Source organism: Agelaius tricolor, unplaced genomic scaffold (assembly GCF_023055355.1).
Source record: "Agelaius tricolor isolate 1412-34295 unplaced genomic scaffold, bAgeTri1.0.p SCAF_10, whole genome shotgun sequence".
Classification (NCBI taxonomy): Eukaryota; Metazoa; Chordata; class Aves; order Passeriformes; family Icteridae; genus Agelaius; species Agelaius tricolor.
The window spans coordinates 32,581,484-32,597,555 of record NW_027269270.1 but is presented as its reverse complement, the minus strand read 5'-3'; the positions used below and the strand labels follow the sequence as shown (position 1 = coordinate 32,597,555).

The window sequence follows — 16,072 nt, the reverse complement described above, 5'->3', positions numbered from 1 at the left end:
GGAAATGGAAATAAAGCAGCTTATGGTATATTCCAGGCATGATGCAAGTGATATTAAATAAATATATGACTGAAGGGTTCCATTCATTCCAAATGCTCCCCTTTGTGATCTTTAGCCATGTTTGTAGAGAAACCTTTCTTAAAGCACTTAAAGCTTAATTCAGAACAGACAAAACAATTATCTTTTGAAAGTCTGATGAAATATGTTTGGCAGCTTTTGAATTTAGGCGAGTGTTTGTCTCACTTCTTTGAAATCTCACTTCAGTCGGTCGCTCAGCCATTTCAGTGCAATCCTTCAAATCTGGTAGCGAGTGTGGGCTCTGCTGAGTTACAGAAATGTTCTAATCAGAAAGTGGAGGGGCTCAAAATAGTGTGCAGTACACAAAACTTGACATTTTCCTTACTGATGTGCTTTTGGATATCGGTCTACCTGCTGTCCCTGTGTTTTTGATGGAGCGTTGGTGGATAAATCACTGTGGGAAGGAGCTTGTCCCTCCAAAGACAGGTCTGGAGACCCTTAAACATTAAATTATTTTAATTTCTTGGGCAACAGAAGTGTCACTTTATCTTCTCTGAGTAGAAATTATGAAGGTTTATGCACCAATGTGTAACTGTTTCTCATAGGAAGAGATGGCAGAAGACTGATACTGCACAATGTATTTTTATAGTTGAACTATGTCATGAACATGGAGCAGAAATATTTAAATTGTGGATCTGATTGCCACTTTGCTGAGCACATGGGATAGTTTGCTTAGCTTATATTACAGCAGGAAAGTTGTGGCAGCAACAAATATTCTAGAAGTGTGAAGGGCATTTGGGAGAAATACGTATTTCCCCTTCATTTTTTTGGTAATATTTGATAGAAATACTTTTTTTTTTTTTTTTAATACATGTATACGGAGGACTTTGTGAGTTCACTTTGTGAATATATATTAAAAATCACTAAGTTATTCCTAATGTTCTGTAATGCTGCCTGCTCCTGACAAACATCTGATATGGATCATATGCCTCTAAAAAGAGAAGTTCCTCGAGCAAAATATCCTCATGAAAACAGGTTGGAGACACTCACATTCTCTCGCTTGCTCTCACTCACATGTTACATTTTGGCACGTTGTAGGAGCAGGTAGCATATCTACTACCTGCTGTTGAAAGTGTTGAAGATACTGAATTATTTATTCCATCTTCTGCACTATCCAAACTCGTTTTGGGTAGTTTGACACATCTCGGTCTTCCATATGGATACTTCATGGTGACAGAGTTGCCAGCTGCTCAGGTTTTATGACAGTCTGAGTTTTTTCGAGGACTGTATTAGTTTTCTGGGAAGAATCCTGCTTTTCCTGAGGGTCCCCATTCTTAGGCAGTAGTTATGCCTTGGGTTGACGCTCTGGAGTGGGAGTTTTTTAGGAAAATTAGCTGAGATAGGCCATAAAAATAATTTTTAAAGGACTTGTTGTTTGTAGACTGTGTGAGATTAAATCAGAGCTGTGGGATATTAGAAAAATGTGAAAGCCATTTGCTAAGAAAGTTCCTTTTAGTCACAGTCTTCAAATTTCTTAAAGAAAAAAAAAAGTGTTTAGATATTAAGGTGCATAAAGCAACATAAAAAGAAGTCTGGAATACTTTGGAAGACAGGATTTTCAGGGCACTTGAAATGTAACACTAAAGAGTCAGCAAAGCTTCCCCATGGCAGGGGCTTGGAACTTGATGATATTTAAAGTCCCTTCCAACCCAAACTATTCTGAGATTCCATGATTTTCTCTGCAGTTGTGCAAAGTGAGCAGGTCTTCTGTGGTTTTAAAATACAAAATGTGTAAACCTGAAAATTGGGGGAAGATTTGAGTTTTTACTTTGCCAAAACTTACTGAAATGGTGGGAAATGAGTTCCACTCATTAGTTCTACTTTATGCAAGCATCTCTTGATTCAAACCTTTTTTAAGGGAAGCCCTGAGTGTTGTGGTGGGTCTGTGCTGTGCTGGGACTGATTCCCTTCTTGTGGGATAAATGAGCCTTGCTTGCAGTGGGATCCATATATCCATGATGTTGCCTGTTTGCTCTGTGCCATCCTGGATCCAAGCTGACACCAGGAGATGTGAGGTAAGGATGCTCAAGGCGTGCTGTTCAGATTAAGAAGTGCAGTTATGTGTAGCCCTAGGACTTCTCCGTGCTGCTACAACCCCTTGGCCATATTGCCTTGTCCATGCCAGGCATTTGACATATTTGGCTTCTTTCCAGAGGTGGACAGATAAGATACCAAATTAAATTAATTTGCAGCCTTACAATCAATAAATAATGCTGCTTAAATGTTACCTAATTGAGGAGAACATCAGTTTTGCAAGCATTTTTCTTTTAAAATGTCGTTTCATATATATATCACTGCATCCTGTATATTTACCTGTGGTGAATTTTTTGGCTTCAGCCACCATGTTGTCTATTTATCTTGCTTCCTACTTTTTCTTTGCTCCATCACAGCACCTATTTGAGCAGAGTTAGTCTGTCCATCTCATACAAACCACCCAGCAATAGCTACTTTTCACTAGTGGGTTATTCCGATTTGCTTATTCTCTGCTCTGATAAAATTCCTTTGCTTCACTGTTTGTTGCTGATGGAATTTTAGTGAGGAGGATGATGTGGACCCATGGTTTCTCCTTCCCCCCATCACCACAGCTCTGACTGCTTGGTCCTGACCTCTCCCTTTGTGGGAACACAGAGGCCGATGGAGCCCATGGTGAACAATCTGGCCACTAAAGTAAAAATGTGCATCTGTCAGTAATTAATTGAAGCCAAATTTAATTACAAATCAGGGAAAAAATAGTACCACACACATTTAATAAAATTCAAGAAGCTTCAGTGTCGTTGCCTGAAAAGCAAAGCAGTTCAAACAGAATACACCCCCCTCAAAAGTCTGCTCGGTGAGAGTCTCTTTCAAGCTTACTTCTTGATGTTACATAGAGAAGTAGTTTTGATTCACAGTTTTCACATGGTTTTTGATACCTTTTTGAGTTAAAGGTCATAAAAAATAATGGAAAAGTATTTAAGACTGGCTCTTAATTGTGTGGGCTAAGGATCTTGCCTGAAATTTTGTTTGATATTTGGTTCCAGTACATAAATACTGGTTGAAATAAAGAATCAGAGGGGTAAGGAGGAACTGTGAGAGCGTAAATGATTTGCAAATTAAAAAATGGCATTTATGTAACTTTAAAATCTTTGAAATTGTGTATTTAAAAAAAATACATAAAAAGAAGGGATTGGCAGTATGAGTTGAAACCAAGCTTTTCCTTCCTGCTTTATTTTAGCATACAAGGCAACTCCCAAATTCTAAATATTGAACTGGTAGCAGCCATGAATATTTATTACTGTACTGTATGTACATATAGCAATTACAGCAAGAGGAAAAAAATATTTTTCTTTACAATTAATATTTGTAAACGTTTATGAAAGTACATAGAAATAAATAAGACAAACACATGGCCTAATTAAGATGAAAGGCATGACAACCCTTGTGATTTGTTCTGAAAAATAGAGACCATTAAAATAGTAAGACTTAATTATTTCTGTAAACATTGCAAATTATCTTTATCTACAAAAACCTTAATTTATGAGTTAAAATATCTATAAGCATTTTTTGACATTTGTACATTCCATGTCAAAAAATTATTGTTAATTTATTATTTATTATACTGTCTACTGTCACATATTACCACTTATTAGTATTTATTGTTCAGAAATTCAGTGTTGTCTATTGTGTAATGGGAAAAGGAAAAGCATTTTATATGCAGTTGTAATTTGTGTGTTCTTGGGCTAGTGATAAAAATGCAACTTCTGTAAGTTGATCACATAAAAATGTGTGTAATAACAAACAAAAGTAACTGGTCTGTTAAGATTGCAGGCATTAACAGTGCTATTTGAGACACAGTTTACATTTGAAAGGTAACTGAAAGCAAAATGCATGGACTTGGCTAATTGCTGGGTTGAAATTAAAGAAAACTGTATGGTGGAGGAAGCTTGGCCACGAGGTTTGATCTGGAGGCACTGGGAGCCTCCATCAGCTTTGGAGCCCTTGTTTCTCCAGGTGGATGTGTCTGTGGTCAAGCCTCTTGCCTTTGCCTTGGCCTTTAAGGGGGCAATGTAGGGCAGAATGGTTTGGATAAACCGTGGTGCAATCCAGAAATAAAAACACAGGGTGGTTTGTGTTGGAAGGGACCTTAAATTCATCTCATTCCGCTCCTGCCATGGGCAGGGACACCTTCCACTGTCCCAGGTTCTTCCAAGCCCCATCCAACCTGGCCTTGGACACTTCCAGGGATCCAGGAGCAGCCACAGCTTCTCTGGGCACCTTGTGCCAGGGCCTCACTGGTTCAATCAGTGCCACCTACTGAACAGTATTATTTTAGTATTTATTTTAGCCTTTTCCCCTAAAAGGTTCATATTTGTAGCCATATCCAAATGTTAGTCTGTTTTATTGCAATACTGTTCCTGGAGGATGGCGAGTGCTCGTAGCTCTTTTCTGGGCTGCCAGATCTTCAATCATAAACTCATTTTACTGTGGATGCTGTTGTTTTGCAGCAGAGAATTGTGGCTTTGGGTTTTATTTGTGGAGCAGGAGAGTCCCTGCTGCTGCTGCAGGATTGTATCCTACAGCAATCCCCCTTTTCCAGGGACAGCTGGGTTACCTGCACTGCCACACAAACAGAGGCCACGTTTATCTGTCCTTCGTGCAGAGCTTCTGCCAGACTGAGGAGCATCCCACTACAAATCAGGTGCTGTTTTAAACTTGCTTTGTTCTGTGAGCCTGGCGGATCGGAGAGCTCAGCCTCCATATCCATAGATACATAAATATGCCCTGTGTGGTCTCCCAAGGGGAAGGCAAAATGTGTTTTTAGTTAAGTTGCATGGGAATTTAATTGAAAGATTTAGGGCAATGCCATAAAAGAGTAAATCATGGCTGCCTGACACAAAGAAGATTTATAAAGCCAAATAAAAATACTTTAGCACCTTCACTATTATAATTTGCTTGATAGAAGTGGAAACCCGTATTAGTCATTTTGTCTGCTGGTAATTAAAAAAAAAAAAAAGGGCTTTTAGATTTTACTGAATTTCAGTTGTTTGGAGTGAAATAATGGGGAAGACAGTAGCAAAGGGCAGAGAATTCTGTGGACATGTCACATCTCTGAACCTGCAAGTGCACTCAGCTTCCTTCCCAGGATTATTTATTTTAGTTAAGCACATGCTTAACTAATTTCACACAAGCAGCTCCTCCGAAGGGCTGTGAACCGATTCAGATGAAGCACAAGCATGGCTTTAGACTGCAGTTTATGTGGATGGTGGCCCTGAAATCCAGCCAGTCTCCAAGGCAGTGGGGCTACTGCACGTGGGATGGTCCTGCTCTGTGCAAGAAGGTCACTTGTCACACAGCAAAATGCTCAGGGATGTTTTGGAGAGGAGAGCTGGGGCAGAGCTTTAGGAATGTGACCTTCAGCACAGGTTTAGTGAGGATTCACTCACTGTATTTATTGGAGAGCACTGTATATATTAAATGCTGCAGTGTTGATAGGTCTCGATAAGGACACCATAATAGCAGTTGAATTGTAGGGGGTTTTGTTAGATGGTAAGTTAATGATGTAGCTGTTAATTTGAATTTAGCAGACGTTTTAAATATAGGTTTCTCTTACAGAGACAAAAGTTGCAATTTAAAGCTCTTTGGTGGTCTAAAAACAGCTTAATTCTCTAGTAGCATGGTAATAAGTACTAATCCAGCTTATGCAGTGATTGTAGTATGTCATGTTTGTGAAAGATTGCCTAACTCTGCTTTCTCTGGGTTTTATGTTAATTTTTTTAAATTAAACATAAAACCTTATAACATCTTTATGCTGAGATAAACTGTTCAATTTAACTTGTGCTCAAGCAGCAGCTGTCAGGAATTATCATGTTTTGAGCGTTCTTGCCATCACCTTGTGTCTCTACCTCCCGGATACACTCTGTGGGATGATAAAGCTCACCTTGTTAGGATTTATTACTTAAATAATAACCCGAGGTAAAATGAAAGTTGATGTCACACGGAATGACAACTGACATATATTTATGTCGCACGTTCCATTATAATAAACTTTCCTTTCTTCCCCTTGTAATAGGTGTTAAATGGAAATACACTCCAGCATATCCTCCAGTGCCCTGCGTGAGTCCATTAGCCACGAACGCGGCTGCTCTGTGGGCATGTTCACGGGGACTCATGCTGTCAGGTGTTATTTAAGCTTGTAAAGCCAGGGAAATTGGTTAGTGCTGGTAGTTAGCAGCTTCTCTGCCAGTAAAGGAGCAGCCATGAAAGCCTCTCAGAGTCGGGATAAATTCTGGAAGTGCTGCAAAGTAATAGAAGTGAATCAAGGAGGGTGTTGCCTAATTAGTGGGTTTATTTTAATTCTTTTCCTTGCTGTAAGAAGCACAGGCAATGTCATTTCAGGCTCTACATCTGAATTTGCTAGTTGTCACCACAGTTTTCTCTTGACACCAGTTTATTGTGCTGAGCTGGGCAGTGATAAGCGATCTGCTTGTTAGTGGAGTCTTATCACTTTCTATTTACAGTGGAGAAAATTTAGATCTACCTCTTGCAAGCTTTCCAAGTTTTCAGCCTTTTTTGCCATGCTAGAAGCCAGGCTCCATTGTGCTCTAATGATGCTATTGAATTCCTCCAGTTTGCCTAAGCCAAGACTGCAGACACTGTTTTTTTGCCTGTGGCTATAACCATCTTTTTTTTTTTTTCCCTCCTAATTATCCCATTGTTGATCTGAGCAAGTTAAGATGCGTCAGAGCTACATGGTTGTGTCCAAGTTTATTTCTTGGATCTGTTCTCATTGTGCTCTCCAATGTCCTTTTCTCTCCAGTGTGTCAACCTTGGCACCTCCACTATCTGCACTTCCCATCCTCTTTCTGTGCTGGTTCCCCTGGTTTCAGTCCGAATGTGCTGTCTTTTCCTTCTTTCTTCCTTCAAACTCAGCCAGGTTCATCAATACCACCCTGTATCAATTCTGTTTTCTTCCCTAACTCATGGTAGAAAAGAATTTTTGGAAAAATCAGTAAAGGAAAAGATAAACTATGATGCAATCCAGAAATGGAGTCCCAGCATGGTTTGGGGTGGAAAGAACCTTAAAGCTCATCTAGTTCCATTCCCCTGCCATGGGCAGGGACTTTTTCCACTATGCCAGGTTGATCCAAGCCCTGTCCAGCCTGGCCTTGGACACTTCCAGGGATCTGGGGCCAGTCACAGCTTCTCTGGGCACCCTGTGCCGGGGCCTGCCCACCCTCACAGGGAAGAATTCCTTCCTTTATATAATGTGTACCTATCCTTTTTTAGTATGAAGCCATTCCCCCTTGCCCTGTCAGTAGCCCAAATTTTTCCAAGCAACCATTTCATCTCATTTTTGCAGGTTTTGGGGTATGTTTTCTCCAGTTGGCATTTTTCTTTGTCACTCTAGTGCTGAGCAGGGATTTCACATCGCCCCCAGGAAGCTTTTCCTGCTCTGCTTTGAGCCTGGCACCCAGGTCATTATGAGGTCCAGAGGTCATTACTCATGGTGACAAATAAGTAATGGCTTACCTAAAAGTATTTTTTCCTCCTAGTATGGCTTGTAATAAACCTGAGCTCATATCTTAATTGGCATTCTGTGTGACAGGTCCTTTAGAACCATCAAATATTTGATGAACAAGGCAATAACAGTCATCTCTTACTTTTGTAATCCTTTCAGATCAGCATTGACCCAGGTTGATGAAGATGGATACAGGATCTGTGCCCTAGGAAGTATTTGTTCTGTAGATACAGGTTATCTAAGAAGGGTGTAAGTTAGCAGAGATATGATATAATATATATGATCTAGATGGATGTGTGGGGAAGTTCATGAGTTTTGAGGTTGGCAGCCAGAATCAGAAATTTATCACATTACTGATGTCAGTTTGGCAGTAATCTTGAACACAAAATTAATGTAAAAATAGAAAGAATGGGAATAACAGTTGGAAAAAAAAACTTCAAGAAATATTTTAGAAGAAGAAAACATTGCATAAATCAGTTCTGAATCTGAATTACTAAAATGGTGGAGAGCAAAAAGAAAAAAAACCAACCCAAACAATTCAGAAACAGGCTGTGTTTAAAATTAGTTTCTTAAACTTAATATTCTATGTGCAATAAATCTCAATTCTTTCTTTTTTTGAAGTCCCCTGTGATAAGAAATACAGGACACAAATATCTGAGGCTCTTCAGGTCTCTGCAAGTTCAGGATTCACTTTGCTTGGAAGCAGAGCTAGCCAGGTGCCAGGGGATGCTCACATGCTTTTGGTGAAATGCAGGGAAATCTGCCACTGGTTACAGTAGGGTCAGGATTTCATATTACACATTTAAATACATTCATTTTCTGATAGCCTGGGAAGTTACACAAGGCTAAGATAGCAGCTTGTTAGTGGTGTTTGTGCCTGCTTTATCTAATTGAAGGATGTGTGCAGTGTTGTGGACTGTGGAATAGCAGGAGTGCAGTGGCAGGACTGGGGTGCAAGGGTAGAAACAACATTTCATTATAGAGGATACCTAATAAAAATGTGAAAATAAAGCAGAAAAGGGGTGGGAAAAAAAAAAAAAAAAGAAAAGCAGACCGTACTAGATAAGTGCAGTGCATAAATCAAAAGGGTTTATGTCATAACATGAACATGTGCCATTCCTGCTCATATATTGAATTTCAGTAGTTGGTTGCATAAAGAAGTAAAGTGTAATGAAACTGGCAAGCAAAGTATTCCCTAGCCAGCCTTATCTTTGTTCCATTTGTCCTTCAGATACAGCTTTTCTTGCCTTTTTCAATAAAATCCATCCAGCTTTTTTTTTTTTTTATATTTTTTTTTTTATTATTTTGCATCTCTCTGTAACTGAGCTGGGAAGACCGATGAGATTCGGCGCTTTTCTAGTTGGGTTCTTAGCAGCTGCTTTTTAAGAGATCAAAACTTCGAATGCTGCTACATGGTATTAAGGCTTAGCTATTGATGTGTCCCTATAGGGGTTATGTTTTTCTTGGGGGGGAGGGAGTGGGGAGCAGGGGAAGGGGTGACCCCTGCGAGCACACTCGCTGGCAGTAAACACTGCTCTCCTTGTTTTCCAGGATCCTCTTTGCAAGCTCGGTGCTTAACCTGGCTGAACTCGCCGCCCTCCGCCCTGACCTTGGCAAATTGAAAAAGGTCCTCTACTTCCATGAGAACCAATTGGCATATCCTGTCCAGAAATGCCAGGAAAGGGATTTTCAGTATGGATACAACCAAATTCTTTCATGGTAGGTGTGGCTCGCACTGCTCCTCGTTATTTAAGGTGTCCTTCTGTCTACAGCATTGTAACCCTGAGGAGTCCTTATACCTTTTTTTTGTATTAATTATTTTTCTATTTTTATTTTGTATTGATTTTTTTTTGGCATTAATTATTTTGTATTAATGTTTTACAAGACCATGTGGTGGCAGGCAATGGGGGATCAACCTCAAGTGGAAAGAGAGTAGGTTTAGATGGGATATTGGGAAGAAACTCTTCCCTGTTAAGGCAGTGAGGCCCTGGCACAGGTTGCCCAGAGAAGCTGTGGCTGGCCCTGCATCCCTGGCAGTGTCCAAGGCCAGATTGGATGAGGCTTGGAGCAACCTGAGATAGAGGAAGATATCCCATGGCAGGGGGTGGCACTGGTTGAGCTTTTAGAGCCCTTCCAACCCAGGTTATTCTGTGATTCTATAAAGGATGAGCCGGTACCAAACTGAGGTACCAGCAGAGTTCTGAGGAGAGCTTGATAAAATCAGTGTGGCTGAACCACTTTGCTCTAAAAAATCATCTCAATTTATTGTATAAAGTCCACCAATGCTGCCGTGGTGTAGCCATTGTTGGTTGGATTTCTGACCTGTGCCTTGGCTGAAAGTGGTGCTTTGTTTCATGGATGCTTCACAAAGCTGCAGCTACTCAGCTCGTGCTTGGCCATAGCTTTTACTGCATCCAGCTGAAATTATGGAGAGGGTTTTAGGGAAATAAACAGAAATTAAAATGTACTGCAGCACTTTTCCTGTGAAGAGAGGGCAGTAAACATACCAGATAAATCCTTATATTTCTTTCATCTAGTATTCAGAAATTGTGCAGTGCTAAAATACCCAGACGTTTTAAAGGCTGTGGTCCTTTATTGTTGCTAAAAACAAATGTATTTCTCGAATCTGAGTTAATGAAAGAAGTTAATAACAGCACCACTGAAAAGCTTTGTGGTTAGGCACTGCACAGACCTAAGCAAAACAGCAAAACTCACTTGTTTTCAACTGAAATAAATTCATTTCCATGATCTTTCTCACCTCTCTCGGTGGAAGAATTATAAAGAATAGGGTTTGAGCATTTTAAGGTGCAAGTTAAGCTTTTGCATCTTTATAATCTAAGGCAGTTATGTTGAAATTTCTCAATTAATGATCTGTGTACGCTCTGGCCATTCTGCAGCTGCCTCTGCCACAGTGTTTGCAACATGTTTCACTTACTGAGCTGTAAAGATGGGAAAGTGGAGTGAAAAATCTTTTGAAAACAGTAGCAGCCATTTTCAGATGTTCTAACAAAAGGAAGTGTTTTCTGGCACTAGGAAAGGAATATTTTTTTTGTATATATATTTTGCTTTTTTGTGGCAGTTATTTTTCATACATCTGTTGTAAACTGACAAACGTTTTTCCTCAAAATATGCATTTTAAGTATCTTCTCTTATTAGATAAATAAAGATGATTTTTGAAGATCGTAGAATTTGGTTTGGGTTGGAAAGGACTCTCAAGCCCATCTCATACCACCCCCTGCCATGAGCAGGGGCACCTTCCACTAGACCAGGTTTCTCCATGCCCATCCAGCCTGGCTTTGGATGCTTCCAGGGATGGGGGAAGAGATGCTCCATTCTGTCCTTTTCAGCCTCCATTATATTCTTCATGTAGTTACATAATATTTATCTCCCATTTCTGTTCTGCTGAAACCCCAATTTAAGAGAAAATTGGAGCCGTGTCCTCTGTATTATTGTTCACACTCCAGTGGTCATCTGCAAAGAGATGCCATCTTTTCATCTTCCAAATATGTTAGAAATGGGGAAAATGTACCTTTCCCCTTTTACACAGAGTGTAAAAAATTAGAGCACTTTGAACCTTCAGGTTGGTGCTTTGGATCATTAAAAAAATCAGAATTCTGATGTTTCTAAGGAGTTAATCTTTCTAATTTGCCCCTGGCTTGCAGAGCCTGCAGGAAGGAGCTAGGGCAGATAGGAGTTCATGCATGAGAGAAGGTGAGATGATGTTGTTGGAGCCTTTGCTGTGTGTCAGAGAGCAGCAAAGAAATGTGTCAGGTTCCTGCCTCGTGTCATCTGTAAATCAGTGCAGAAAAGATGACTTCTGTTCAAAACTGAGGCTTCCAACGGGTTAAAAACCATAGGTGGGCAAGAGGGTAAGATGCCAGAAAGCATTTCAGCTCCTGCAGCCAGCTTGAAAAGGATTATTTCTCTCTAATGTTGGAGTTTCTTTGCTTTTCCTACTGACTCCTGCTGCTTTGGTGAGCAGTGTCAGTTCTCTTTCTTGACCAGACAGCAGAAAGATGCAGAGAGGATGAATGACAGCCTCTCACCTCAAATATACTTTTCACCAGCCCAGTGACTTATGAACACATGTCCTCAATGTATCTTCTGACTTGTAGGTCTGTATTACAATATATAACATATTGAGAAAACCAACTGGCCATAAAGCATTTCTTACCTCAGTTAGTGCTCTGTGTGTTGGTGTAGCTCAGGTTGTGGCAGCACTGCCAGGATAAACTTCCAGATCCTTCAGGTTTTTTATAGCTGCTTATTTTCTCCAGACTGACTCTAAGAGTGGAGCAATAATACCTGCATTGTTATTGAACTCCATCTTAAAATTATTGATCTGGTTGATTTTAAAACACAGCAGTGGAAATAATGCATTAAATTTATATGCCAATTCTTTTCAAACTTTTTTTAAGGGGGGGTGGATATTGTATGCTATGTATTTTATTTATATATAGAGAGAATATACTCTTAATCAGGATTACATTTGCATAGGTTAAATAACAATCCATTTCCTTAGTGTCCTGATGCCTGACACACATGGTCAGTTGAAGGTAGGTTAACCAAAGGTAAGTTTTCCTTCAATAAAAAATATTTCTGAGGAATTTTAATTTTCTTCCAACTTAAATTCTACAAAAGTCAGATTACAGTGGGCCTTATCTGTTTATAATGCTTCTGAGATGATGATAGTAACACTATACTTACCACTTTATGAACAAAACTCCACAGCTAGAATAGATGTCCTTCTTTAGATTAATAATAGTAATTTATTATTAGTTAAAAAAGGTTAAACATGTTTTTAAAGGGTGAATAGAGAGAAATTAAGACATTTCTGATTAGGGTACTTGTGATACTCCTAATTCATGTGAAAATCCTGATTTTAATTAGCATCCACTTGCACCTTTTGCTTGTTTATGAGAATGTGTATCCTATTTCCTTTGCCTGTAGAATAATCCTGTGCCTTTTGTGCCAGCAGTACATTCATTAATCTTCACCACTTTTTACAGTTTGGTTGCTGATGTTGTGGTGTTCAACTCTGCTTTTAATATGGAATCCTTTCTTAAATCCATTGGAAAATTTATGAAGCTGATTCCTGACCACAGACCTAAGGATTTGGAAAAAATAATCAGACCGAAGTGCCAAGTTCTTTATTTTCCAGTCAGGTTTCCTGATGTGAGCAGGTCAGTACATTTTCCACGTCATAAATTGCCTCCAGCCTGTCAAAACTCTGTATTTATGGTGACGTTCTAACTAATCAGCTAAAGCATCATTAATGAATGAGTTTGATAATATGCAAAACCCCCTAATTGATAAATGTATTTCAATAATCAGAGGCTATTGAGGCAGCCAAGCCTGTCCTCAGTGCCTGTCGTGCAAACTTGCATCGTTCAGGATGAGTGATTTCCCACTTGTTTCAGTGATTTCCCACTTGTTTCAGCCTTCCAGGAGTTGCCTGCTCCTCGGTGATGAGTTTTTTGGGTTTTTTTTTGTTAGGGATTAAATGTGCGAGATGGTATTTTTTGTTTGGATTTAGATGTTTTTTAGTTTTTACTTATATTACAATGTTCTAAACTGTGAGTTTTATAGTATTTTATTTTAATAAATAAAAAATTGAGTTCTATTTTTTTTTCCTTATAAGGTTTTTTAAGGACAATTTCTTTAATTAAAAAGTGATACCTAAATTATTTTTATTTTTAACTTAATAATGAACTACTTGTGGATTTTTAATTTAATTATATAATATTACGTACCTTTATGAAGAAGAAGGTGAAAAAGGATTAGTTTTTGCTTTAAAACTTATTTTGTTTTTATTACATATTAGTATATATATAATATAGCATTATATATTATATAATAATATTTAATATTGTATAATATTGTATAATATTAAATATAATATACTACTATTATAATATTAGCATTATAATATCATATTATTGGAAGGGAAACTATTAATATAATTGATATATTAATTATAACATTAATATATTATTATAATATTAATATATTATTATAATATTAATATATTGTAATATTTTCAAACTTTAAATTCTAAGGTTCTTACTATGTGATATGACACATTTTTATTTAAATTGCACACTTACATTTTTAATTTTATTATTTAATTTTGGAAGTTTTCTTTACAGTTTTAGATTAAAAGTATTGTTTTCTTGGGGGCCAATGTTTCTTAGCACAGAAAGTCTAAAATTCTCAGTAACCAGGTTCCAACAGGGTTCCAACACCTCAACTCCGTGCATATTTGTGCAGGGGAGGACAAGGAGGAGACAGAAATGCTGGAGAACAGTGACAGTGATAAGCCTGCAGCCAAGGAGCTGCTTTATCCCTCCCCTCCCTCTCTGAGTGTCTTTCCAGGTGGGCAGCAGCATTCCTGTGGCAGGGAGCAGCGCTGCAGATGCTGGCATTTGCTGCAGCAGGAGCTGCTCCTCGCTCCTCCTCGGTTACTCTGAAGGACGTTTTTTATTGCCCTCGTTCAGAGCCCGCCTTGAAATTAGCAGTGGGTTATGTGGCTCCAAGGGAACATTCACAGGATCCTTTTCACTTTTGATTAAACCTGGCACAATTGTTTTTCCTGTTATAAGGGACTCTCCTCCCACTGAACAGGAACTTTGCTTCAGTGGGACCAGCACTAAATAGAGTGTGATTCTGCAATTTGATTATGCTCTTAAACCCAAACACCATGCTGGGTACGTTTTTTTGCTGAAATAAGGATGGGAAGCACTGCAATGACTTTGCAAGAGCCTGCCTTTTGATCTGATAATAAGTTGTGGCCACACTTGAGATCTTTGTCCCTCACCAGCCTGTACTTGTCGTTATTTCAAAGGCTAAATATATATATGTGGTAGTTTGAGGTAGAGAAATTTTTAGTGCAGGAGCTGAGGTTGTGCACTCACTGATGTACTCAAACTGCAAGGTTTGAGTTTCAGTGTCTTGGAAAACTTTGTATTCTAAAATACTGATGCAAATCATTTAGCAATCAATGTCTAAAGTTAAATCTTTAAACATCTGTTTTTGACAAGTGGGTTAAAGTGCTCCAGTGTTTCTTAGGGACTTGGCTGCCTGGATGGCAGCATAGTTCAGTACCTGCATATCTTTGAGTATCTGCTATTCCCTCCCAGAGTCCAGAGCTTTTGAGCACAGGGAATGCTGTGGGTGCTCAGCATATTTGACGTGGAGCCAATTCCAAAGGCTCTGGGGGTTTTGGCATACCTTAGGAATCATGTGGCCCAGACCTAGTTTTGGAGATGAAGTTATGATAACCCTGTCTCGTATATTACATCAGCTCTTTTGGACTTGTCAGCCCTGGCAGATGGGGTCAGACAAGATCTGACAAATTAGGCTGAAGTCATCATGCACACAGCGCTCGTTTGTCCAGAGCAGGAGGTGATTAGGTGGGTAAAATCATGAGCCTGCTACCTACACTGGTACAGCAGGAAGATCTCACATCTCTCTGTGTGCTCTTTTAGAGTCCTGCTCTCATGTTAAATCCCATCTCACAAGGCAGGACACCTTCCCCTTTTTATTGTGGTCGCTGCACTTGGGATTATATCAGAAACCTCTTTTCAGCAGTGATGATTGAAGATTAAGGTGTTCATCAACAACTATGTGACAGTAAAACTTTCAGAGCAGAATGATTACAAACAAAAATTCATGTCAGCTCTATTATATCTAATATATATTTTATTCAACAGCTAATTCTAGATATAAGGTCTGAGGTGTTTAGACAAAGTCCAATATCAAGACAACAGGAAAAAATCTGAAGAAAAGGCTGCTTCTGTCTGATTCTGAAGTTCTTTGGGTTTTGACCTTCAGCTGCAGCCCAAATTTGCTTTTTCTTACATATTTTACATAAAGTTGAATGCACCTGTGGCAATTCAAAGCTGGTTTTTTAATTTGGATTGTATGAGTATAGTGACTGAATGGAGATTGAGGAGAAAAAGGTTAAGAAAAATTGTGGCCAAGCTAAAATTTATAAAGCAAGCTCTTAGCCCAGAGTGTTTTTCAAGTTATTTTCAAATGGTAATTTGCTTTATCCAAACCAAACTCATACAGTGTAAGTAAGTGATTATTTGCATGACTGACAATCATTTCAGTGCCTGCAGTCTTTTTAAAATGCATAATTTTGCTGAGATGTTGGGAAAATATTTAAAAATTCTGAAGGCAAAATAACTAGGGTGTTTTTTTTATTTTTTTATTTTGACCTCTTTAATTTTGCGTGTGAATGTCTCAGTGTGTGTTCTTGTCTGAAACATAATCTACCTTTGGACTGGGGAGAGAGAGGTGATCTGAGAAATCATCCTCACATGTGTGATGGGGAGCTTTTTAAGATTATTTTAGATTAATATTGCAGTTGTAGGGCAAAATAAAATGCATCTGAGCCTTGATCAAAACCAGTGTAATGAAGGATCATGTCACAGGAGCTAATCCTGTAAAATATCTACCTTTTAATGTAATTACTGTAGGTGATGGCCACAA

General features: G+C 38.8%; 1 protein-coding gene across 13 annotated transcripts in view; it reads left to right on the top strand.

Annotated features, from left to right (window-relative positions):
* GTDC1 (glycosyltransferase like domain containing 1) overlaps nucleotides 1-16,072 on the top strand; it is a 318,453-nt gene that overhangs the window by 75,082 nt on the left and 227,299 nt on the right. For 10 of the 13 annotated variants that reach the window (XR_011680429.1, XR_011680428.1, XM_071435469.1 and 7 more), the window contains 2 exons: nucleotides 9,128-9,295; nucleotides 12,586-12,759. The exons of 1 other annotated variant lie outside the window; for it this stretch is intronic. Coding sequence is in view for 10 of the 12 variants with exons in the window: in XM_071435469.1 (XP_071291570.1) it covers nucleotides 9,128-9,295; nucleotides 12,586-12,759 (342 nt within the window). In the remaining 2 variants the exon portion in view is untranslated. The remainder of the gene's footprint in view (nucleotides 1-9,127; nucleotides 9,296-12,585; nucleotides 12,760-16,072) is intronic. 2 more of the 13 variants (XM_071435471.1, XM_071435474.1) reach the window with 1 other exon arrangement.